The sequence below is a fragment of the Falco punctatus genome, assembly GCF_963210335.1.
Source record: "Falco punctatus genome assembly, chromosome: 2".
Classification (NCBI taxonomy): domain Eukaryota; kingdom Metazoa; phylum Chordata; class Aves; order Falconiformes; family Falconidae; genus Falco; species Falco punctatus.
In genome coordinates this window covers 94935803-94960868 of record NC_137581.1, presented here as the reverse complement: position 1 = coordinate 94960868, position 25066 = coordinate 94935803, and the positions used below count along the sequence as shown (strand labels likewise).

Genomic DNA, 25066 nt, shown 5'->3' with positions numbered 1-25066 from the left:
TGCAAGTGTGGGCATTTTCTAGAGGGTAAAACTGATATTGAAGAGAGCGGCATCGTATTTTTACTGCTGTTATTGCCCATCGTGTCTAGACTAAAGCTCACATTGGTGCATCCGACTGCACTGCAATTATGTCTTCATTTTCTGTGCGGATAGAAGAATGCAACCGTTCAGCATTTTATGCTTGGTTTGTGTTTGCAGGGTAATTTTCTTCTCCCCTTTTCAAATGTTCCTTCCCTCCCTATATTTTGCAACATTTTTGTATTTATCAAGTCAAAATTTCTTCTTAAGTATTTTTTAATCTTAATGACCACAATTACTTGCAACATACATTTGTTTTGTAACTTTTCAGTGAGATTTGTGTTAGTGGTTCTTTGTCACAAGTAAAATGCAAAACAAATTATGTAGCTCTAGTGATACATAAGGGGAGGAAAATAAAGGGTATAATAGCGTAAATGCATTATTAAGTTAACCAGCATAAATATTGATGTGTATTAAATGGAAATTAACAATCTGATTTTGAAAGGTTGGACAGAGCTTTAAATAGAAAAGAATTTTAAAATCGTGTCTTATTGATTTTAGCACAATAAATAAACACATCCTTAAAAAAAAAAAAAAAAGAGGGGTGAAGCTTTGAATTTTAAACATTCTGGATATATGGCATGTATTCATGGCAGTACTTTTTAATAACTAATGCAATTTAACAGAAGCAAGTGGTTAATTGGCTGGCAACAATTCTGAGTCAGTTTTGCTTCATATAAGTCTTCATCTCAAATATGTTAAATAACATGTGGGGACATAAATATAGCCAAACAGTTTGCATATCAGGCCTGCTGCTGTCTGAATTACTGTGCCATGTGCATGATACCTTAAGAAGAGTAGCCTCTTTGGCTGCCCATCCAAATCATTATAAAATCACATTTGCCGTCACTTATACTGCTTCGGTTGGCATCTGACCAAACAATTTTCTATTCCAGATTCAGTAAGCAAAAATCATTCTGCATTAGTCTCTATAGCTCAGTCTCCATCAATTGTCTAAACTTGCAGCTATAATAATAATTATTATAATAAAGGACCCACTAAACTGAAGACATGAACTACTGAAACTTTTCTTAATGAAGAATTGAATGAATCTTGGTTTGTTGGAACATTTCTTAAAACTATTTCTGTCAATCTTTAATTATCTAAAACATAATGATAGCAGTGTGTTCCATAACAAAGACTAGAGATGCTTGTAGATTGGATCAGATCGTCTGGTTCCAAAAAAGCAGATAAAACTTAAAAGCATACATAATAGTGTTCAGACAACTGAAAGAAAAATGCCATTTACTCTTTGAGTGAATGCGTTTTTCTTAAGGAACAATAATAAAGCAAATAATATTGAACTGACAACAGTATATACTATAGTGATTGAAAAGACAATATTCTTCAGAATTCAAGAGCTTTATCTCATTTCTGAATGTGTCTTCCTGTTCTTAATTTCTTTTTCTTTATTGGCTGGATTACTTAGGGCTAAGATAATGCCTGTGAAGGACTTCCGACACAAAATAGCCCTATGTGAATGTTATGCATTATTAATAAAAACTCAGATAACTCTTTAAAACAAGATGCTCTTAAAGCATTCAACATCTGATCATCAAATGTATTTGATGGTCTGCTTTTTGAAAAGCATTAAGGAAAAAAAAAATGGAATAGCTGCAGGAATGATGTATGTGAACACCTGACCTTTCATTACTGCGTCATACACAATGCCCTAACCTGAAAGTGAAAATGCCAGCGCCATACAGATTATGAACAGCAACTGTAATTATTTGTAATGTTTCAGTACATATGAAAATGAAGCTCTGATCAAAAAAGATTAAGGTTAATTTGTCACATAATAAAAACATTTTTAAGATTTTCTTCTTTTTAGCTATCTTTCCTCCTCTTCAACAGGTAACTCCCATAGATTTCTTTTGCAATCTTAGTGATGCAGGCATTGATTCTGCACAGTTTCTGACATCTTCAACTATCTTTCATTTCACTTTGTTATTTCCATTTGAAATGTGATTTTGGAGTACATGATTTCCTTGTTTCTCAGCAACAAGCAATAAGTTTATACCATTGTTTATTTTAATTCATTTTTGTAATTATTTATTCAAAGTGTTTGACATTAGATAATGCATTTTATTGAATTACTCTTTTTTTTGATCTCTTAACTGCCATACTATCTAGATTAACCAAATTTCACTGTGCAAAATGCTGCATCAGCATATATGGTAAATTTACTCTCTGTCCAAAGTATGTCTACCTTTGATGAAAATCAGAGTAGGGGGAGAGTGCTGGGAGAGTAGAAGCACTAATGGAGCAATGTTTGCATTCTTCAATATCAGCATATCAAGTGCCTAACTTTTGTCAAGACTTGGCAGGCAAAGATGAGCTCCGCTAGAGGCAGGATTTCATTGTGGAAGGCAGCAGTGTTTTGCCTGCTGCCAGAAGATGTTGTGACCATCACAGCAAGCAAACTTCCTTTCACATCCTTTCATGTCTTTGTGGCCACAAGCAGTCACTTGTCAGTCCAGCTCTGGTTTCATGGTTTGTGGTAGCAGAGCTGCACCTTGCTTGTTCAATCACCAGTGCAGTTTTAACCTTGGCACAGGGTTACATTTCTGTGAATTTAGCCATTAGATGTGCCATGAAGTTTGTGTTGACTTCTATGCTAACTTTATGGCATTTGCTGAAGGAAAGACAATACCTGATCCTGTATGAAATTTCTTTTGTTGAAGTTTCTGAGCATACTGGAACTGGTAGACCCTGTTCACACACTGCTCCAAAGCTGTGCAGTGCACGGCCACAGAATTTTCAATCCAGAGCTGGAAGCCTGATTTAGTGTATTCTCAAACCATCACCATAGCTGTTGGTCTTTTGCTACTGATTTTTTTCCTTGATACTGTGTGGCTATTCAAAGAATTATTATTCCTCTTTTATTCTTTTTCCCCATTGTCAAGATGTCCTCATCTAAAGCATCCTTCTCTGCCACTTAAAATGAAAAAAAGTAGCCCAGCATCGATGAAATCGAAACTTTCACCTCCCATGGGGCATGAGAAGTCTGGTGCAGCCAGACTAGAGAAAAGAATTATTAAGTTAAGGGATGACTGTTCTGTTCTAAGATAGTGTCAGCAAAAAGAAAGACATTAAAAATAAACCATTAGAAGAGGGAATTTCTTTTGTAAGTGAAAATTTATGTTGTGTCTCTTTGAAAGAAAAAAAAAAAAGAGACCAACAAGGCTTCATTATGTGACTATTAGAGTTGCATTTGCCCTCTGAGACATCCTTTTCAATTGCTAGATTGTATTGTTAATCTCTCTTTTTCACTGAGATGAGTGAGTGGAATAACACCAATTTTCAAGGTTTGGAAAGTTACCTCATCATTTCCTTCATTCTTTTAAGCTTCATTATTTCGTCTGTTTCCACTACCACAGTAAAAATTCAAGTGGTTTTGCAACTGCATCAAGATGTCTAAACAACTGCTGGAAATTCAGTGAAGCACAAGAAAGCCTCTTTTAATCTAATACAGATAATACAGAAGAACGTGTAAGACCTGTACAGAAAAGCACTCAAGGTTTTGTAGTCTTTTTTTTCCCCTCTCCCAGGTAAATGAATTCTGAATCTGGTTTGAAGATCCAGATATATTTACAAAAAATTTAGAAAATTACAAGAATGTTGTAATTACATTTAACATTTTCCCAGTTAGGTTTTGCTGTGACCATGTATGCAGCTCCAAGAAAGTCACGATGGCTCCATTTCTGGAGGCTGACATTAAAAATTACAGGGTCATTGGAATAGATTTCGTAATCATTGCTAGATCTCTGGTGGCTGCACCAGAGAATTACTTCATGCTACAGTTTTGAAGCATAATCTTTCATGTCAGCATTGGGTTGGATTTTGTGGAACAGTTAATATTTACCATGTTGTGCATTTTGTTCTGCAATCTCGGTGTTTCACTGCAGTCTGAGTTCCTGAAAGTCCTCAGTCAGTATGTTAGTATAAAAGATAAGGGATCCCAAGTTAATTGAATGGGTTTAACACACCCAACTAGTTTGTGCAGCGGGCAGCCATTGCATACCTGCTGGCTTCTGCACAGGGCGAGCTGCAGAACAGGAAAACAGAATTGCACTTAGCTCACTTAGAAACCCTGTCTGAGAGGGCTCACTCAAAATGATCACAGAAATGCCATTTAAAAGTCATTGCAGTCTGATGGAAACAATATTGTCTGACAAGGAGGAGAAGTTTTCAGGAGAGTGGAACTTCCCTTTCCATGGTGAGACCACCCAGCTTGCTAAATATTTTACTTTGATAGGAGTGTATACTAGCTTCATAGCACTGTTCCTAAAGCTGTCTCATCAATAGACGTCTTGGGGCTGGCTTATATTGCACTTTGTTTATTACACTTTGAGAGTTAACTTTTCCTCAGAGCTTCCGAGGCTTTGGCGGTTAATGATAGGAAAACCAGCACTGAAACGTTGGCCTGCATGAGTGGCCTGAGAGACCAATATCATCCCGCTTTATCTGCCTTTGATCCTCTAAAACTAATGTGCAGAAAGTCTAATTAGAAGAGGACAGCTGAACAATTAATTAATGGGGGAGTAAGCACTACATTTTTCTCCTTGGCAGTATGGCATCTTCATGCAGCATGAAGTAATTTATGCTGTGACCATGTGGCAGTAGCATGCTAATGATCAGACTTGGTGAAAGTCTCAATCCATCAGATATACATGCATGCCCATTTGGTTCTCAGTTTTTATACTCGCCAAAATGAGCAAATACTGATTCTGTTGGAGTAGACAACTCCAGAGTTAGTAATTCCCAATAAGTCCTCTACTCTGTCTTGAGGTTTAACCCCAAGTTCTCTCAGGGTCTGAGGAAGACCATCATTGATCTGTGAAAGCAGAATGGTTGCCTAGGGAAGGTGGCCCAGTCAATGTAGAGGTTTCTGCATATTGCTGATATGAAGAGTTGCCCTCCAGAATTAATTGAAGACTGATGTAGTAAGAAGGAGATGGTAAGGCACTGTCTGGTAGAGGACTGCAGGTAACATTGCTCAGCAGTTAGATAGCAGTGTAACACTGCTCTTGATATTCAAGAAACCTTACCAAGGCACTGTTGTACAGCATGCACAGGTATTTACTGTTTGACTAACGTTTTGGTAACTCTGTTACAAAGATTATAGCCTTAAAGTTAGAATATAAGCAACTGGACAACTTTGGGTATTTGTGGAGAGGAGGATTATTTTGGCTGGAGGTAAATACAGGTCTTCATAAAGCACTGAAATTCAAGAACAAATTCTTTATAGGGCTCACCTTGCCACAGTGTTAATAAAGGAGAAAAAGGAGTGAATTTGGTACATGTGAAAGCTTGACAGATGGACAGGCTTAAAGAACAGGAGGCTTTTTTATTCTCAAAGCCTTTACTGCAGAGGCATCTGAAATGGCAACTTCTGTATGAAAGCCCGCCCGTGTGCCACAGCCCTGATCTGAAGGGACCACTTCTATCGGAGGAAGCAAGTGTAATTTAGCCTGCAGACACGCTCGCTTCTTGGCCCCTTATGGAGACTGCCAACAAGGGTTCCAATTAGTGCCAGCTGCAGCCTGTGACAATTTTAAAGATCGACTTTCACACCATGCCAGACCTTTAAAAGAAAGACGAACATTTATATAAAATGTAATTTGCTTTGACAGTAATTTTCTGTATGCTATTATTGAAGTTATTTATGTTCAAATCACAGTATCTTTTCTCTCAGCTGTGTTTCTGCTGCTGTTTGATCCTGCAGTGCAGTAACAATCCCATTTTATCTTTTATGCTTTATGTGGCAGTGGTCATTTCAAGCATCCATTACTTACATGGTTTTTAGGACTCAGACAGTTGACCGGAAATCCTGTAAAATTCCCAGAGTCTTGTGCAGATTGCTTCTGCTGCTGCAAGTCTTCATATATGTAATGGCAGGCTTGAATTTTAAGGACCTTGTGAGGCAGCAGGGCTATTCAAATTAAACTGTAGGGTTCAGGAGTTCACAAGCTCACGTTGCTTGGGTGTCAAGAGTATTTCACTGCATTGACAGTAGGGCTAAGGGCAGGTAATACCATTAACAGCAGTAAACGAAGCAGCCACCAGCTTTCCAAATGTGTGATCTCTCTGCCTTCTGAATACCAGGGATTCCAACACAACCTTCCTATCTCCAGCAATAAGACCTGAAGACCTTTGTGCTCTGTGTTCTGTCATGCCCAGAAAAAACCAGCATCTAATTCAATGGTCCCATTCATCTCTTAGGTTGTTCCTCATGTGTCCTCCCCCAAAACAAGACCTTGGCCTCATGTACCATCTTCTATATCTATATACTGTGCAATGTTACCCCTCCTGCCCAAATTCAGACCCCACACCTCACCTTTGTGGTAGCCTACCTTATTTCATGAACCTTTTGCTACATTTCTTGCCTGCTGCACTCCTGCAACTGTCTTCTGAGGTGGAGTTGGGGATGTAATGCCATGTGTGGCATACCCTGCCTTGCCTGCATAGCGTGATGGCAGAAACACCCATTTCTAGCTGTGTACAGGATCTTCAGAAAGACTTCCCAGAGGCCAGTGCAGCCAGCTGGACAGGCAGAGACTGAAATCCCATTGGCCACCCTTCAAGCAGTTCTTGTGCCATGTATTGGCAACCTCTTGAGAAAGTATAATTTCCTGTGTTCCCCTAAAAATTATCTGGAATATATCTCCCTCCTAGGCTTAGAGAGGTCAGATTCTTCACCTGCTGCTAGAACAACATCTGTCTATGGGCAGATGGAATCAAGAGGCCAGAAGTGATCTGCCCGCAGTAGCATGGGTTCCAGCCTGGTTTAATCAATTGTACTTCTCAGTTAGAAGCTACTGAGTCATGGAAACATGTTCTGTAGTTTGTGTACTACCATGTTGCTTTTGGATATGGAAGGGGAAGAGCCACACACACCACAGCTCTCACTGAAGGAGTTGTCCAGTGCAGAAGAGCTGGATTGTGTGGGCTTTTAGCTTATTTGTTCCTGTTTGCACAGCACTACCTCTCCTGTGACTAAAATAGTCTTAGGGAAAGGCATAATCTTCTTAAAGCCTCTCTTCCGCTGTCCCTCTGCCTTGTTTCATGGGTCTCAGTGAAAACTGAGATTGTCCACTAGCTTATCAAGGTTCCCCTAGTCCACTCAGGCAGGTTGGCATCATTGCAGAACCTGGAGGTGCACTACGGGGGGCTGCATGATAATAGTGGAGGATGAGGCAACACTCGGTTAAGATGGGTCTATCTGTCCCACCTAGATCCCCTCCAGAAGATGTCTCTGGCCCTGGAAGTAAATCTAGGTAGATCTCTGGAGCAAACTGTTCTTTCCCACAGGAACCATTGCTCATGATAAAAGTCTGGACAAGTGAAATTTGGAGCTACCCTAAGTGAAGATAACTATTGTAAAATAGGATTTATGTAAAAACATACATACAAGTGAAATCAAAATTATCCTTTTGAAATAATTTGAAATGTGGTATAATAGAGGGACTTTGCAAACTCTGTGTTCGTTGGTATTGCCTTAAACTTCATAATAGTGACAGACATTCAAATACTGAATGATTTTTCTCTAACCTAGGTGCTAGAATTTGAAGATGAGTTCCACTTCCCTTAGCTTTGAACAGGGCATTTGAGGTAACCTGTTACATTTTGTAGCTAGTTTTTGACCCACTGATTTCCATTTCCTTACTTCAAAAATGTAGTGTGAAGCATACTGCACATCATGGCATCACACTCCCTAATTGTGAAATTCAGACCTTTCTTATCAATAGTGAGACCCAAAGTGAAACAGGATCCCGATTATAGCAGACAACATAGCATTCCAAAACAAGAAAGTTTCAGAATTTGATGTTCAGTGTGAGTGAAACAGAGGTAAGTTATGGTTAAGAGAGTTTTTTCTTAATTGCATTCCCTGTAAATTATATTATTTATTATATGTCAATTCCTAATTAATTTATCTTATGGAAGATAATTAGTTTATGGGAGAGAAACCTAGTGCTCCTCTAGTACGTAAATTTGTTAAAAGCTTTTAAATTACTGTAAACAATGTTTTACATTCTCAGTTCTTAAGAGAGAGTACAGGTTATTTATATACTTTCTCTTTGTTCATATGCTATATTTACTGTAGAACGCATACAAAGAACAGAGCCACATGTTCCATATGGTTCAGGTACTGTGAGTCTCCCCACGTTCCTAGTCTGCCCTCCCATCCCTTCCTCTCTTCCACCTAGAAAGAAGCAGAAAAGAGTGATTCCCAGCTGCAAGTTCACCGATAAAGTCAACGGCTGGCACTGTAGCCACACGTAGCCCAAGGTGCACGATATTATATTCTCTTCTGGTTACAGCCTAAGTAGCTGCAGTAGGGAGAACTGACAAATATAATCACCACGCGGGGCATGAGGAAGGACAAAGAGATGAATCACTGAAATTCCCATTGGAGGTTTCAGGTTTTAGCGTTGTTATCACCGTTTGAGTCTAATGTCATGAAATGAAAGAAGCTTGATGATTTGTATTGTGGTGTTGGTGAGATGGCAGAGCACCCAAAAAGTCCATAGCTGTTGTCCAAGCTTGGAGTTGCAGATGTTTGGTCTTGAATGACTCTAAAAGAGTACGTTCATCTAAAAGAGAAATATTTAGGTTGTGGTTAAGTGAATATGAAAGGTAGTAAAATAACTGTAATATATACTTTTTTTTTTTTTTTAGTCATATTCTTGAAGGAGAAAAGACATTATTTCAAGGGGAAAGTAAGATTGCAATTGTCTTTTTAGTTGTTGCCACTATCTTTTGGAAGTTGTTTAACAGAAGTAGCTCACATTTAAGTGTGGTGACACACCTAGTTCATGTAATCTAATCTAAACTGTCCATATGTTCTAGTGTCACACATGGATATACGTATGTACACATACATTTGAGATATAAAACCTACAGATTACAGTACGTGGTCAATGATTCTATTGTTTTTCCATTACTGTGACAGATACAATACATGGTACCATTGACAGTCTCCAGTGCTGTGCAAGGGTTATCATTTAAATATATAGGTTTTGCTAACGGTATTGGAAGTAGAAAGTGGTGTGCTGTGGTATGGAGTTTTGTCATCATGAGTTGAGAAGGTTTTAAAATGAGTGGTGGAGTTGTGACCAAGTACTGCAGATCAAAAAGCTGATAATTAAATATTTATTTCTCTTTTAACTGTGCTGTGTTTTGTACGTAGCATGTGTTTTATAGAAAATGTTTTCTCCAATAATGAGGGGACTGTATGTGGTGCTTAACACCTGCTTTGTGTATGTGTGACATGCTCAGGTCCCGATACTCCTTGACCTTATTGTAGCCTCGAATGTTGAATGAATGGTCCAGAGTCTAGCATCATTCCAATGGAAGTGATTATCCCATAAGAAAGTCTTGTCCTCAAAATAAATCTTTTGACCTTTTGGTTTAAAAAAGCTCTTGTTAGTCTGGAATGAATCTTACCTGCACTGGCACCTGGCCAGGTTTAATCCAAGAATAATGAGCTGAAAAACATTCTCAGGAGAAGCTGATTTTCTTTTTTAAGGGCAACTCTCTAAGGTAGCTGTACCGCAGGAGGCAGTGGTAGTGGTACTCTCACGTCGCATGAGAAACATACATTAGTGGGTTGGAAGTAATTGAAGAGGTCAGTTGGGCATGGAGTAGTTACCCCAGGGCCACAGTTTATCTCATAGCTAACAGCTGTGGGCTTTTCTGTCTACTCATATGCTTAGATTAATATAGCACTGACAAATCAGATAGAAGTGCATAGCATTTATATGACTGTGAGATTCTTGAAATAAATTACATTTCTTATCATGCATTTTCAGATTCCCAAAAATGTGGTAGTTAGAATAGAAAAAGGTACAGGGAATCCTGTTGTTGAGCAAAACAGAATGGAGGTTGATATTTTGTAAAACTATTACGCTGTAACTATACTCCTCAAGAAAACAAATGGAGAATAATAAAGAATAACTGTGGAGATTTCCAAAACTATAGCTTACAGACCTTAGAAATGAATGTAAATTTTTAGAAATATGAACACTGTAAATAAAGCCTGTTTCATGATTGAATAAATAATTTTAACTTCGGAACATGTTTTATTGAAATGAAAGATAATTGTGGGAAATTCATTAGTTACGATTATATCTAAAGAGGATGAAATGATGTTGGTTTGTGGCAGAATATTTAATTTTCACTACGTGTAGCTCCTTATTAATTTTTTTAAACTTTCTAACTTAATTTTGTTTCTGTTCTCATCACAAACAGCCAAAGCCTTCAATCGCTCCTTTTGAAGTCTACCTATACTCTTTTAGTGTAATGATACAAATATCTAATAAGAGGATTAAAAACTGAACCTTAGCAAATTTTTCTTTAGTTAGGGGATATTTTGTCACACGTTGCCCCTTGCATGACTGATGGCTTTGACAGAAGTAGAATTTGCTATCCCAGTTGGCCTTCAGTGATTTGTTGGCTTCAACAAGTATAGCCTGACTTGCCAGCCCTATTTTCTGACTGGGCCTTCAGTCTCTCCTCTGTTTTCTTTGCTTTTTTGCCTTTTTAAGTTGTGTATCAGTGGTGTGAATGTGGATATAAGATGACACTATATAAGACCAATACAGTGTGATTTATTTTATTTAGTTCTGCTGAACAGGCCAGGCATGCCAGATCAGTTGCACTTCAGTTACCCAGGCAATAAGTCACATAAATAAACAATTAATTGTGTTTGAAAGTAGCAAAACCAACAGAAAATCAACTCCATTGCAACAAAATGGCAACTGACCTTTTCTTAGCTAATACTGTCCTCAGCAGCCATTTGACCCACCATGCAATACAAGATATATTGACTCCAATTGGCTTTTCTTTTGTCTTCTTCCACTTTACTCTTACTTTGTCCCAGTTATCCACCACCCCCAACTGCCCACCAATAGTCAAAAAATACATTTGTCATTTGTCTAGACCACTTGATCATGGCAAGATTCCTATTAATTTCTTCTCTCTATCCTGTAAATCAAATCAGTTGAGGTTTTTTTAAGAGTGGCATATATATTTTCCATTTGCTAGTTCCATCCTAAAGAAGACTGGTTTAATATTAAAGAAAAAACTTTCTTTAGTAATCTTGTAAAAACATAAAAATTCTAACAGAGTGTGTTTACCAAATATTAATCTTTTTCCACCCATTTAAAAGGGTAAGCTAGACAAGAAATGGGGGCTAAATTTTGTCCTCATTTTTGTTTTGAAAATACTGCTGTCTTCGGATAAATTTGGCATTAATTGTAGAAGAGATAGATGGTATAAAAAGTGGCTTGCATTTGTAAAGCAGATGAAAGAAATTAGTAGTCTATAGATGTTGAACTGATAGAATTAATCAAATCTTATTCCATTCTTGCTGCAGAAACTCATTATTACAGCATGCAGGTTTCTGATGAATCAAATATTTCATAATATAAACTGTAAAGTAAAGACAATTCAATTTGTTAGATTGGAAAAAGCTTAATTTTTAATATCCATTGTTATTTTGGCATATTATTAATCTCTGTAGTTCTCTGCTGTGTCATTGTAATAAACATTTTACCATATTACTGCATTTTTCTCCATTAAAACAAAAAGCTGGTTATCTGTAGTGAATAAAAGTATGAACCTCTACTTGATTTTACTTCTTTTTTTTTTTTTTTGTAGAAGCTGCAAAGAATCAATCCTCCTTACTGTTGTTCAACCTTACCCTGTAAGTATTTTCAGTGTTTTCTGAATTAGTTTCCTAGCAACATAGCTGCTTTTTTTCCTGTATATATTCTATGTCTCTACCTTATCTGTGCAATAAAAAGAAATAAGGGAGATAAGGGCTGTATCTCTTAAAGGTGATGTTTAAGACTGCATTACTGCGTCCTGCACTCAAAGATTGCATTAGCAAGTTAAATAATACTCTGCCAGGAAGATGGGTAGAGCAGGCTGCTGTGTTCTGCTTCAATTTTTGATCTGTTGCAGCTCCTGGGTTTTTTCTTGATTCTGCCTCAGTCCCACAGAGTTACACTGTTGTATCAAACCAGCTGTGCCTTGTGCAAGGAGGGCTCTGTCTGCATCTCTGGCTCGGGGCATGTGGAGGTGAGGGGAGAGGAGCCAGACAGGCAATTGCATGAGGCTGCCTTGAAGGGACCGGGAGAAAGCACAGCCCACCTCAGAGCTGGCTGATGCCATGTGCCTTTGCAATTCGCTCAGTGGCTTGTGAAAGTGGGTTCATGACCTGTCAGCTCAAACCCATCTCCCATCAAAAAGGAGAGAAGCCAAGCCAGGGCAGGAAGCACATCTCTCTCTTCCCATACATCCATCCACAGCCGTACACACCGTGCAGGCTGCTGAGGGGCCTCAGCCACGAATCAGCAGTGATTTCAGGTTCAACAGGTTCATTCAGTTCCCTGTCGGCTAGCCTGACACACACCAGTTTTGACTAACAAGGGACAATTGCATTCTTTTCACCCAAGAATAAGAGATGAGATGGATTTGACACAAAGATGTGAAAACAAGTTTATCTGAGGAGGCTGCTAAAATATGCATCTTGCAAATGCAACTTGGCCAGTGCTGTGTGGCTTTGTACTACTTGTTAGCCTTTCTGGATAGTTTAGAGGTGGCTGTGTAGTTGGGCTGGTCCTGTACCCTTCCTAGAAGCCAGACTGCATAGCAAAAAAATCATGGGGGAAAAGCATGCAATCTTCAGCAAAAGCAGGCAGGGGCTGCCACGCTGCAATATGACCGCTGGCAGGAGAATGATCTGGGATCTGGTTGACATCAGGCACCTGCAATGAAAACGTAGTGATGATCTGACTAAACAGAGAAACCTAACTGCTTTTAAAGCTTGCTGGATTACAGCCAGCGGTTTACATCACAGGGAATATATATAATATGGGGGAAAAGAAATCCTCACCCACTTGCCTTTTTTATGCAGGTTGCCTTATTTCATCTGTTGACAGGCTTCATTCTTTTCTTTAAATGTCAGGTGAAGAAAGGGCATGTGCTTTAGTGCAGGTACCCATAGCACTTAAAAGTAGACAGTAAGGTGCAGTACTACATGTCTGTGAGGTGTTGTGGCCCATTACTGCTGTGTTGCTGGTAAGAGAGCAAGCCTGTATGTACTGAGCATGGGGGAAGCTGAAACCCAAATGAACTGTGCACTCCGTGTTCACTGGGAGACCTTACAGCACAGGTACGGTCCTCCTCCAGCCTTTGACCTGGAGAAGAAGGAAGATAACGACCTGGTATCTTCCCAGCTTTTTGGGTCCAAGCCCTGTCTGAGGCCTGACAAGGCAGAATCTTCTCCTCTCATTATGTAGCAAAAAATTAGAAAAAGCTAATCAATAACTGAACTATCTCTAGGTATCACTGAGCTAGGAATGGCACTGAAACACTTTGCTGTCCTGTCAGCCATTTGGGTTGATGTGCCCATCTTGTACACGTATTTGTGTTGACACACTCTGGTGTGTCTGTCAGAGTCCCCCAGCTCCACCTCAGCAGACAAAGCACACGTGGTTTTGGGGATCATGGACGTTGTATCTCATGTACGCCTGAAGATTGTTTCCCCAAGAATGTCCACAGAGCAGTCAGAAGATACAATTGATGTATGCGTATTGTTGCTAGCTTTGATTGATCCATTTGTATCCCAAAGTCGAGGTGCTTCAGTGGCATGAGCCTACTTGGAATAACCTCAACTGCAGGACTGTTGCACCCTGCAAATCTCCTCTGGTTTGTGCACTCTTATTGTACCTCCCTCCCTGTCCAGAGCAGTGTCTTGTTGATTTATAGCATCCTTTCCTTACCACTTTCAAGCCCAAGTTTTCCTGCAGTGGAATAGGGAGAAGTCAGGATGCTGCCAGTGTGTGCAGCCAACTTTAAGCCCTGAAGTAGTGCAGGGTCCCTCAGTTTATGCAAACCCTGGGCTGTGAAGTCTCCTGGGGACTCCTGAGTCACTTTGAACACCTGGTCTGTGCTGGCCCTCATACTGCTGTAACGTTACTGTCAGTAGTGCCTGAGCCTGCTGGGAGACATCCCTCTCAGCTCTGCAATCCTGGCTGTGGCTGCACTCCAACTGTGTACCTGTCCTGGTCTTCCATGCAGGAGGTCCTCTGGCAAATACATTTTGTCTTACAGTTTAGAAACAATATCTATATCTTTGAAAATGATCGTGCATGTGTTTTCCCCTTTTCTTTAATTTTAACTCATCCATTTTTTCCTTTTACTGTTTCTCCAATAAAACTGGAAAGATGAAGTAGAAACCAGACAAAGGAAAAGTAAGAGTTTTTAAATAAAGACTGAATTTCTTTCCCATTCTTGGCAGAAATACTTCTTTGCAAACAGTTCATTGATCTCTCTTCTTGATGGAAAACCTTTTTTTTTCTCCTATAATTGCATGAAAAGTATCTTCAGGGATGGATTACAAGAGTGCTGTTTCTTTATTGTTTTTATTTGTGCTATTGAGAGTGTTTTGTTTTCATGCTTTCAAGTAACTGTCCTTTATGACTGCAGGTGAAAGTAGATGTCATCTAGGTTTACAGAATTCTGTAGTTCACTGAGTACTTTTTGAAAGCTTTTGCGGATCATTTTTGCTTAAGTGCATTCCGTTTTGTTTAATGCTTAAACTCATTAAAATTTAATTTTAATCATGACCAAAACAAAGCATTAGGCTATCTTTTTCTTTCCATCAATCTACAAAACTTTGCTAGGTTCATATCACCACTGCTCATAAGGAGGTCACTGAACAGCTAAAGCAGGTGAAGCAGTTAAAGTTTTTATTTCTGAAAGTATGGCATTTGATTATCATTTCTGACTATTTTATTCTGTAAAGCATCTATCATTCTTATTGCTGCTTTACTATGTTTTAAGCATTACTCAAATCAAATAACTCGCCTGTTTTGGTATCTGTTCAGTTTTTATGTTAGAGATCATTTGATAAGTTGCTTTCATGATTATTCTCTTAAACTCCTTGGAGTAGTCCAGGCCCAACTGAGATCTATGGCAATTTTGCATTGCATAAGTTCTGCAATGGGAAAAGGATAAAATCTTCTTCTGTTTTGAAAGAGATGCTTCTTGTTATAACACAGTTACATACCTGGGACACAATATTTGCAGAAAGCCTATGGATTGTAATGATTGTGGCAACAATCTTATGGAGTCTTACAGTATTTTTCATACTGCTTTGCCTTCTGGAGTTGTGTAACAGCAACAAATACCATATCTGGACTTGTGGTTGTAAAGAAAGGTATAAAAAAGAAACAGGTTTGTCACAAAGATTTAAAAATCTGAAGTGAAAAAGACTATAGGTGAAGAAGGTGTAGGTTTAGAAATCATTTGGAAATCAGACATGTACATTTTGAACAAGTTGGTTTTTGACTGCTTGAGGTTGTGAAGTTGGTGTAGAAATGATGGCTTTTTTTCTTTGAATGTGTACATTTAATCCACACAGGGGAGGATCACGGTGTGGTTAAATGACAATCTTGCCATCGCTGTGTTGCCTCCTGGAAGTGCTGGCTGGTCCACGGCCACTGTCCAACCACTGCTGTCTGAAGCAGCCTCCTGTCATATCAGACCTGTGCTGCGCAGCCTTTGTTCTTCCACCTGTGTGCAAATCCCAGTGAGACTGCTGCTCCTGATGTTTCTTCTGGGAGGCTTCCTTTTAAGTTACATGATTTTTTCTGGAGTGTAGTTGTATGAAATACATGATCTTTTCAGCAGTGAAGACTGTGAGAAAGTTCAGCATGAACTTCTATGTCAGTTGTTTCAGCAGAGTGTAAAGGAAAGAGCCCTTCCACCCTTCATCCTGTCCTTGGAGTTCTTCCTCTGCCCGCTACACTTCCTCCCTGCCCTGCCACTGCAGTTGCCATTAGTTCTCTTTTCCTTCTTGATCAGCCCTTTCTCCCATCTCAGGTCCATTATCATTCATATAGTCCTTTGTTTGTTCATTTCAGCATGGGTTTGTATGGGGTGAAGGTTTCTTTCATTCCCAAAGGTCCTCATCCTTGCAGTTGTAGGGCTGGAAGCAGTACGGCGTGGCTGACTTTTTTTGTACTTTTCTGCACTTGATTAAGAGCTGTCACCTGTGTATGACAGGTAATCATGAATGTAAAGGAGTAATCCATGAATGTAAAGGGCTGAACTTTGGAGAGGCAGGGTCCCAAAAGGCCAGTGGAGGGGATTTTGTGGAGGACCTCCACATTTAATAAACACAGAAACAGATGGCCCAGGCCCATCTTGTCACAAGACAAGCTGCAATGTCTGATCATTCCAAAAAGTGTGAAGCTAACCTGTGGTTTCGCTCATGTTTTCTGGGACAATCACAGTAAACTAGGCTGTCATTTACTATAGATGGAATGGATTGGATTTTCTCAATGCCTGCGTTAAAGTAAGATTTGGCTATTCCCCACCTCACAGGTACATGTTATACATGTATGGGATAAATGATCAGGCTGTGGTTACCACCTAAAAATAGTAAAATACAAATAATGCAAGTAATAAAATTTAATTGTCTATGATAGATCACCAATTTTTAAAAGATAACACAAATCTGACCACTATTTTGGCAATTAAATTTGTGCCAAGAGTTTAAGAAATACTCCTGATAATGATCTATAGGTGCCCTGTGCTTATTACAAATTACCGCATGGTAAAACTTCTCCACGTTATTTCTTCCATGTCCCTACCGGCTCTTCTACAATGCTCTTGGGAGCCAGTGCAGTTGTTTCAGCCTTGCTCACAGCTATGAATGGCAGTATTTAGTTTGCCTTTGGGCATTGTGTACTGTTCCGCTTAATAAATTTAATTCGTCCTCTTATTCACGTTTTATTTCCTTGCTAAATTTTGTCTCATATAATTGCCTTTAGGGATGGATGGACTAAAAAGTCAACACATTTTTTTGGTCATGCATTTTTTCCTTATTTCCTAACAAAGATTTAATATTAGACTAATGATTGATTTTAAGTAACAAGCTTAAAATGGATTGCACATATACAGTCTGTGGCTATTTAAAACTATGATATTTCTGTCTGATTTTGACACCTACTGTCACAGAGCAGGTTTTCTTTTCACCTTGTGACTGTCCCATACTACTGTCTTGTTTCATTTCTTTATGGTAGCCCAGTACTACACTATGCTCTTCTAAATGCTAAATCCTTTTTCTTGAGCAGGAGTAAAGGGTTTGTTGCTCCAGCACCTCTACGGGCAAGAGGACTCAAAGGGGCTTTTGTAGCAAATAAACACCATTTCCCTTGGAATCTCCCCCACATTGTAATTTACCTGCAAAACCAGAAAAAGTACTAGACATTCATTTTCATCAAAAAAGTTTCCCTCAAAATGTAGGATATTGTTTCTAAGATCTATCCGAAAATGACCTGCTATAATGCTGCTGACAAAAAATGAGAAAAATAACATTTTCCAGAAAGCCTCCTCTTCTTACAGCATTCTGTCATGTTTTGACCCTGCTGATGGGATGCCCATTGATTGCAGTCTTTAGTAAGCAGGGTTCAAAGGAGGGTCTCGGCCTTCGCTATCATTTCCTCCAAGCAAATCTCTATGCAATGCTTCATTTCTCTTGTTAGCAGTTTCTCCAGGTAGTGTTGAAACGATCAGCTCATTGTTTACTGAATTCTGCGTAAAGAAACAAAAAGTATTTAAAATCCTGATAAATTTGAGCTTTTACTGAGGTCACAATGTGAAGCTTGTGGGGTTTTGAAGTATTTTGACTTCTTGTTAAAATGTGCCTTCTCATTTTGCAAAAGTCATTCTAATTAATCTGTTTTTATCTGTGACAATGCAAATACTTTACTTGCACTGATAAATGTTCTGCATTAGCGTAAACACCTCCTGCTTAAGGTCATTAACTGCGGATAATGGCTTCCATTTGGCTAAAAGATAGAGTAGGAGAAACAAATGAACTGGCACTCTGAGAATCATTAATTGATAGCATTCTTTGCCTACAAACATTAACATAGAACAGAGCAGCACATCATCTTGCTGATGCTTTGTTAGACAAGCAAGTTTCAACAATCAACCCCAACTGTTTTCCTAGGTATTTGCCGCACTCTTTTGAAACGCTTCCTTTCTCAAAGAGAAAATGCCAAGTGCCAGGCTGATGCAGAGGTAGAAACAATGGGATCGTACAATTAAATGTAAAAGCTGCGCTATTACTCAAACCTTTAACCAGCAGAGAATGTTCCCACAAATACCTGGCACAGCTGTTCTAGTGTTTCTTACACCCCTGGATTGAAGTCTGAAGCTTTTTAGAAAGCGATCTGTTCCCTAACTCACCCAGAGTGTCTGGCAAGGGGCCAGAGTCCTCACCACGTTGCCACAGCAGAGGTGGGAAGGGAGGGAAGCCCCACGTTTTATGGCAGACCATGGTGTGCTCCCCTGGCTGTGCAATAAGCACGTTAAACTCAAGTCCCAGAAGGGTTCTTGGGAACTCACAGATGTTCATATATTTCAGTTGTGTTGGACTCCCCTATCACATTTTTGCGATAACATAATTTAAGTGTTTATGCCCCCCACAAGTGACTTTTGAGGTTGTAGACAGGGGAAAAGAGACATAGTGGAGAGGTTGTAGAAAGCAACAGAGCCATATAGCGGTTTGCCAGATCTGCTGTATGGGAATAACCTTGCCAAAATCTGGAAGAAAATTTGGCAGTCTGCCTGTAAAGAGAGCCTAGACTGGTGACTCATCTGCAATAAGAGCAAACAACTCGAAAAAGCTTCTTCCAGCAAGAAGAGTGAGTGAAAGCCACTGTTTTCCCCTTGCCCTTGCAAGGAAGAGCTAATAGCCTACTCCTGTAGCTGTGCTGCCCCGTGGCAGTGGGAATCAACAGGTTGCAGTCAGTTATTTGGATGCCACACAGACTATCCTGCTAACACACTACAGAAAGGGACTATGTGGAGAGGAGGGAAATTAGAAAAGGCATGTCCAGAATTATTATATTAATCATGGTATTACTGTATACTGTGTCTTTCCAGGAATTCATCTCTAGAGTATAATATGTGAGCATGCTTCTTCAGCGTTTCCACGTTGTCCTTTCTCACTGAAGAAGTGTTTTGGGTCCCCCACCCTGAGATATTAACATTTTTCTTTCTTTTCGGTGGTTGTTTCAAATCTTCTGGGGGACCTTCTGCATTTTTCAGCACTGGCTTTGGAAGCTGAGCTTCGTTTGATCACGTGGTTGAATTTTCTGTCAATTACTGTTACTGATTAAAAAGATTTATGGTCATAGCTACTAGAGAAGAGGTAAGAAAGACTGAACTGTAAAAGTGAAGAAGCATTCATTTTTATTTCTTGGTTCTATTTTGTGCTCCAGGAATTATCGGATGGCCCTGATATTTCCTGGGAGGGTGTGGTATCTTTCATTCCTTGTTCACTGGTTGATATTAAGCCTATGGTAATAGTTACCACATTTTTGATGGGATAATGAATCAGGGTGTACAGAAATGAGCTAGAGACTTCTTCCTGCTAGTTTCTAGAAACAAGGCTTCTGCATCACAGGAAAATAACTTTATAAGCAGTTTCAGCAGAGATCAGAGACAACAAGCACATGGCCTTGGACTACTCCATCACTCCTGCAGATTGCAGAGTCAGAATTGGAGGGATGCTGACAATGCTTCCTGTGTTTACAGGGACTGCTGTCATGCCACATTGATAATAGGAAACTATTCCAGGATCATCATCATTGATGGCTGCACGTATTTCTCACAGGCGAACTAACATGAGTCAGTCTTTTTGGTATCCCAAACTAGTAAGGCCGCTTCTTAGGAGTTAAAATAAGATTCTGAAGATCTTAATTCACCTTTTACTGAAACAAATTGACTGAAACCTGGCCTGAGGGAGTCCAGTGATTTTCAGCCAAAGCCAGAACTTCTTCCATTGCCTATTATCATGGTTATGGAGTTAGGCAATGCCAGAAGCGCTGTGTTTGTAACTGGCCTGAGAATACTACCTTGTTTCTGCTGCTGAAAATGGAAATCCCATTGACTGTGAATATTTAATTTGTTACTAAAAAGGGGTTGTTGGTCAAACTCCTCAAATGGAGAGATATTTTTTTTCCAAGGGCTGAACACTTGATCATAGGTGAAGCCATTGAATAATGTTGTTGGTAAAACTCAGGTTCCAGAACAAAATTAGGAATACTTCTAGACTTCTAATCTGTGGAGTCCCACAAAGCATCTGATCTATTGAAGCCAAGCCTTGCATATGGTGTGCGTAGGAGAAAAGGTCAGGGGAGGTCGGCTGGCCTGCAGGTGCCTTTTGGTGATTCTAATATGTGTTTTGAAGTGGACTAATATAGTGAGATGCCACTGCACTTGGGGAGCTCTCAGACACTTTTTTTGGCAAAAGTGGCTTATAGATTACGCAAAAGTTTTCTGTTCGGTGTTTGAAGGAAGGGTCACTGGCTGGTCACTGGTTGGTGTCCGTTCATGCAAACAAGTTTAGTTGACAGCAGTCATTGTGGAAACACTATGTGGAATTTGTACATACATCAAGAGCTCTTCTCATCACTGCAGTCTGACAGTGGAATAACTTTCAGTACGTGCAGTATGCATCGATAATTCCTTACATGTATGCACATACATATTATCTTGGAAAGCATTATGGTTTGACTGTATTTCCATTCTTCAGTGAATGGTGTGCAAAGTGTTCCTATATACATGGAGTTCCCAGTGTGTGAGAAATGGGAAGTAACTGGAAAAGGAAAGATAAGGTTTCATTTGAAATTATTTGATGTATCTTGTCATCATTTTTCCTTTCAGTCTCCTAAATCAGCTTTTATTAGTGCTGCAAAAAAGGCAAGATTGAAGTCCAATCCTGTCAAAGTGCGCTTCTCAGAAGAAGTAATTATCAATGGCCAGGTGTCGGTGAGTATTCAACTATTCAACCTCAGGAAGGACTGAGCATTTCATCCAAAGGTATGCCTCAAGGCTAGAAAGTGAGGGAATTGTATGGTAGGAACAACGGTGATAGGCTTGCAAAGGGAAGGGTTTTTCTGTTTCTGAAGTTTTCAAAAGATCTGTTTTTAAAGTCCATTGGGCCCATAACATTGTGAAAATTTGTCCCTTCTTAAAATAAAATTAAAATGCTAGTGAATGCATTTTGTGGTGATAACACATATGTGCCTATCTTTATAGTCTTGATAATACTTGCTTGGGTTTTTTTCAGAGCAATGGGAAAACCCATAAGCTCAAGAGAAGTAGCATGTCAGGAAAACAGATTAACTTTACGTTACAGACCTCTTTAAAATTTGTTTTATCTACTTGAACTCATTGCTTACAGCCCTCAGGCAAAGACAGACGCCCTTTGAGAGGCACTGAACTCCTCCTTAAACATGAACTCCCAGTTCATTTTCATAATTTATCAGAATATTGTTCCACACTGATGTCTTTATCCAACTCTTCCAAACATAAATTGATACTGCATTTTGTCAAAAGTGATTTCTGCTTTAAAAAGAACAAACAAAAAAACAAACCAAAGCTTTCCTTCCCTTCCTTTTTCCAGTTTATTTTACTATCTTTGTTATGAATTCTTACAATTAAGTAGCAATAGTGTATGTTACTCTTCTTAAATTATGACTGATATTAGCATTTAATATCCAACTATAAAGAGAATGTAAAACGTCTTGATTGTAATTCTTAGTAATGAATCTGGAGTTCTCGTTTTGTAGATTGAGGACACTAAACAGCTCACTATATTTAGAGGAACTATAATCTGTTTTTCTGTTTTATTGAAAATGTTTCAACTTTAAAGGTAGCATTGTCAGAGAGATAGTATTTAGGGAAAGAAAATACTCCAAGCCAGACATGAAATGTATGTGAACAGTTATATTTTTCCAGGAAAGAGACCTACAGATGGCAGCTGTAAAGAGCGTTGCTGGACACTTGCAGGCTATTGCAAGTTCTGCTTTCAATTTCTGCCAAGAGACTCCTTTTCAGTTGTTACCTTTCCATCTGAATGATGTCCTTCTTTATAGAACAACATTTAGGTTTTCCTTATTACATGTTGTAATCTGATTCACTAATTTGCTTGGCAGGAAACAGTTAAGGACAATTCACTTCTTTTCATGCCAAATGTTCTGAAGGTGTATCTTGAAAATGGACAAACCAAATCTTTCCGTTTTGACTGCAGCACTTCAATAAAGGTAGGCTAGATATACCTTGGCATACAGTGCCAAGAATGCCAGTTAACTCTTTTTAAGACCTTCTGTAATTAAAATTTACTTGGAATGCTTTAATAACAAAATTACTGGTGGATTCAGTTGGGGCTGGATTCAAAATTTAGAAATAATGAGGTTTGGGTCAATTTTTCTGCTGCTAAAAACATATGGTATTGCCAATGAAGAAGTAGAAGTGATCATTTTAATGTGCCTGGAGAGCAAGTAGAATTGTGTGGTCCTATCATTTTGATATGCTGCCAAATACTAGCATGATTTGTCAGCAAAAGTCAGGAGCTAAGAAGATTAAGACGTTGGTTACTAATTGAATATCATCTAGCTTGTCATCCAGTGAACTTGGGATGGGATATTGTAGGGTTATGCTGGTGATAAATTGCTCGTCTCAGTGTAATGCCCTCTGTGCTTTCCATAACACATTTCACATACAGAAATAAAGAGGTGAAGCCCTGGCACACAACTGAGGCTGCTAGGGAGTGTCTGTGACACTGTTCCACGTAGGTTCCTAAACCAGAGGCGGCGGCGGTGTCTGTGAGTGCTTTGGAGTAGCATAGTAAGCAGCATGGCTAGCACTGTTGGGCATGCTGCTGGTCTCTCAAGCATTTTTGTTTGGGTGAGCTAGTTTTAACACAGATTGGTTACCAAATCTAGTTCACTGCATGGTAGCGTGCATGCTTGGGACACTGAGACAAGAGAGATGCATGGGTGGGAATGATCAGTGAAGGCTGGGGGTGCAATTTTCAGCTGCACTGCCAGCTTTTGCTGGTTCTAAGGGATTGTAAAGATATGTATATTTGAAGACAGGCTGCTTGTGTGCTCACTGTGATTCAGCAGTATGCTCAATCAGTTAGAACAGCAAGGAGAGTGATTTACTAAGGTAAACAAGAAGAAATTTACTGCAATCTGAAGGCAAAACACATACTGAAGTTACACTTAAAAATGGGCTGCAATATCTGTTTATAGTCCATATATATGCCTTAGGCATAAGTTGAGTGCAGGTAATGGATACAAGCCTCCACGCTGCAGCCATGGGATACTGAATTCCTCCAGTTGATTTGAGAATTTGTTTGGATGAAGAAATAGTAGACATTTTTTCACGTAAATAGTGACGTCTCCATGCCCACGAGCCCACTTTCCAGTATTTTCTTTTTTGAGCATAAAACCAACCAACCAGTTCCAGGATATTTTGCCTCTGAAGACCAGTCTTTGGCCATCACATTACGTTAGTTTTCAGTAGTTCTGTCATGGATGTGTCATGTACTGTAAGGACATAGACCCAGCCTGAAGCCATTTGCAAAGACACCCACGTGGGCGTAGCGACCTAGCTGTATTGATGTTGTAAGCCTGCGTTGACCTGAGTCATTCTATCTGTAGGAATAATTTCCTTCGCATTGAATTCAGGCAATTATATATTCCATAGCTTGCACAGCTATATATTACATATTCTTGCATGTATATGTGTGTGTATATTCCTCATTGTGGCTGGGTGGGTGTAGATTGCCTCTCCTATTCTTAAACTGAGGTGGAGTAGACATGCTGCAATTGAGTCAAGGCTACTGCAGGTTTTTTCCACCCCTAGCAGTCCAGTAAGTCACCACTTAACGATGAAGGTAAAACCAGTGCCTTACCTGCAGTCATTGATTTCCTTATCGCTGGGAGGTAGCACCTGGGCTGACTCTTGAGTTATAGGATGAGAGGGTAGGCTAGCAAAAAAATTTGGTTCAGTAGTTCAGTGCCTGTGTGCCTTAGCATCATATTTTAAAAGACCCAAGACGGCTAATGGAAAACAGTGCCATTATCACCCCCTCTTAAAAATTTACATTTATTATGTCTCTTCACATTCCTGTTACGTCCTATGAGCATAGTTTAGGAGTATAAATAAAAGTAGGCTTAACGTGTAAGCAATAATTTCCCTATTTGTCAGAACAGCATAATATTAACCTCCATTATTTAGAGTGGTTGCTTGCAATCCATTAATGCTGTCTTATATTCTTTACATTGTACAGTTTCCCCATCTTCCTACACACATTTTTCATCCTTCCACCGATTTGGTGTTGATTTTCCATAAACACACTGTAATTGATCAATTAATTTTCCTAAATTATGTTAAAATACTTGAATTAGCATTTGTCATGATCTCCTTAATAAGTCTTATCCATCTGGATACTTATGTATATAAAAATCTTCTGGATGTATAGGGATGTTTAAATTTTTTCCCCAACATAATGTGAAACTATTTTTAAATGGTGGGTTATTATGTATTTCTTTTTCCTACTACATTCACTAAAGCAAAAGATATCTTGCCAGATGATATTAATACTCTGCATATATTTACAAGGCATTATATGAAAGTAAAGTAGGGATTGGTTAATTATTTTTTTTAGGAGGTTTGTTTAGTGTTATTTTAGAAAAAAATGTTCTCAAATTAATTACCCTTAGACATAATCCAGTGTGAAAAAAACTAATTAAAAGTCTGAAAAAATGGAGTTTATACTATAAATTAACATGGTCCCCGAATCCAGAGCTACTGTTCTGCAAAGCTGTCATCATTATTGACTTCTCTGTCAGCATTTAAAACTCAAGAAGTGAACTTCAAAAACCTCCTTGCCCTAAGAACAAATAAAGGCCATTCATTTAATTTTTTGTTGAACATATAAATTTGTTTGCACTGCTTGTTGACCCTACCGCAAAAGTAAGTGAAGAAAGCAGCAAGACCACCTCTCCTTGCTGATGGAGATGTTTTATTTCTAGGGTGACAGAGAGATATGATTTAAGGGCCACATAAGTACAATTTGCATGTTAAACTGCACAGAAAGTTG

The 25066-nt window shown here is 39.0% G+C and overlaps 1 protein-coding gene across 2 annotated transcripts in view; it reads left to right on the top strand.

The window, feature by feature from the left end:
- FRMPD4 (FERM and PDZ domain containing 4) overlaps positions 1 to 25066 on the top strand; it is a 300851-nt gene that overhangs the window by 257900 nt on the left and 17885 nt on the right. For both annotated transcript variants that reach the window (XM_080376879.1, XM_080376880.1), the window contains exons 5-7: positions 11743 to 11788; positions 20836 to 20940; positions 22110 to 22217. In XM_080376879.1, the coding sequence (XP_080233005.1) occupies positions 11743 to 11788; positions 20836 to 20940; positions 22110 to 22217 (259 nt within the window). The remainder of the gene's footprint in view (positions 1 to 11742; positions 11789 to 20835; positions 20941 to 22109; positions 22218 to 25066) is intronic.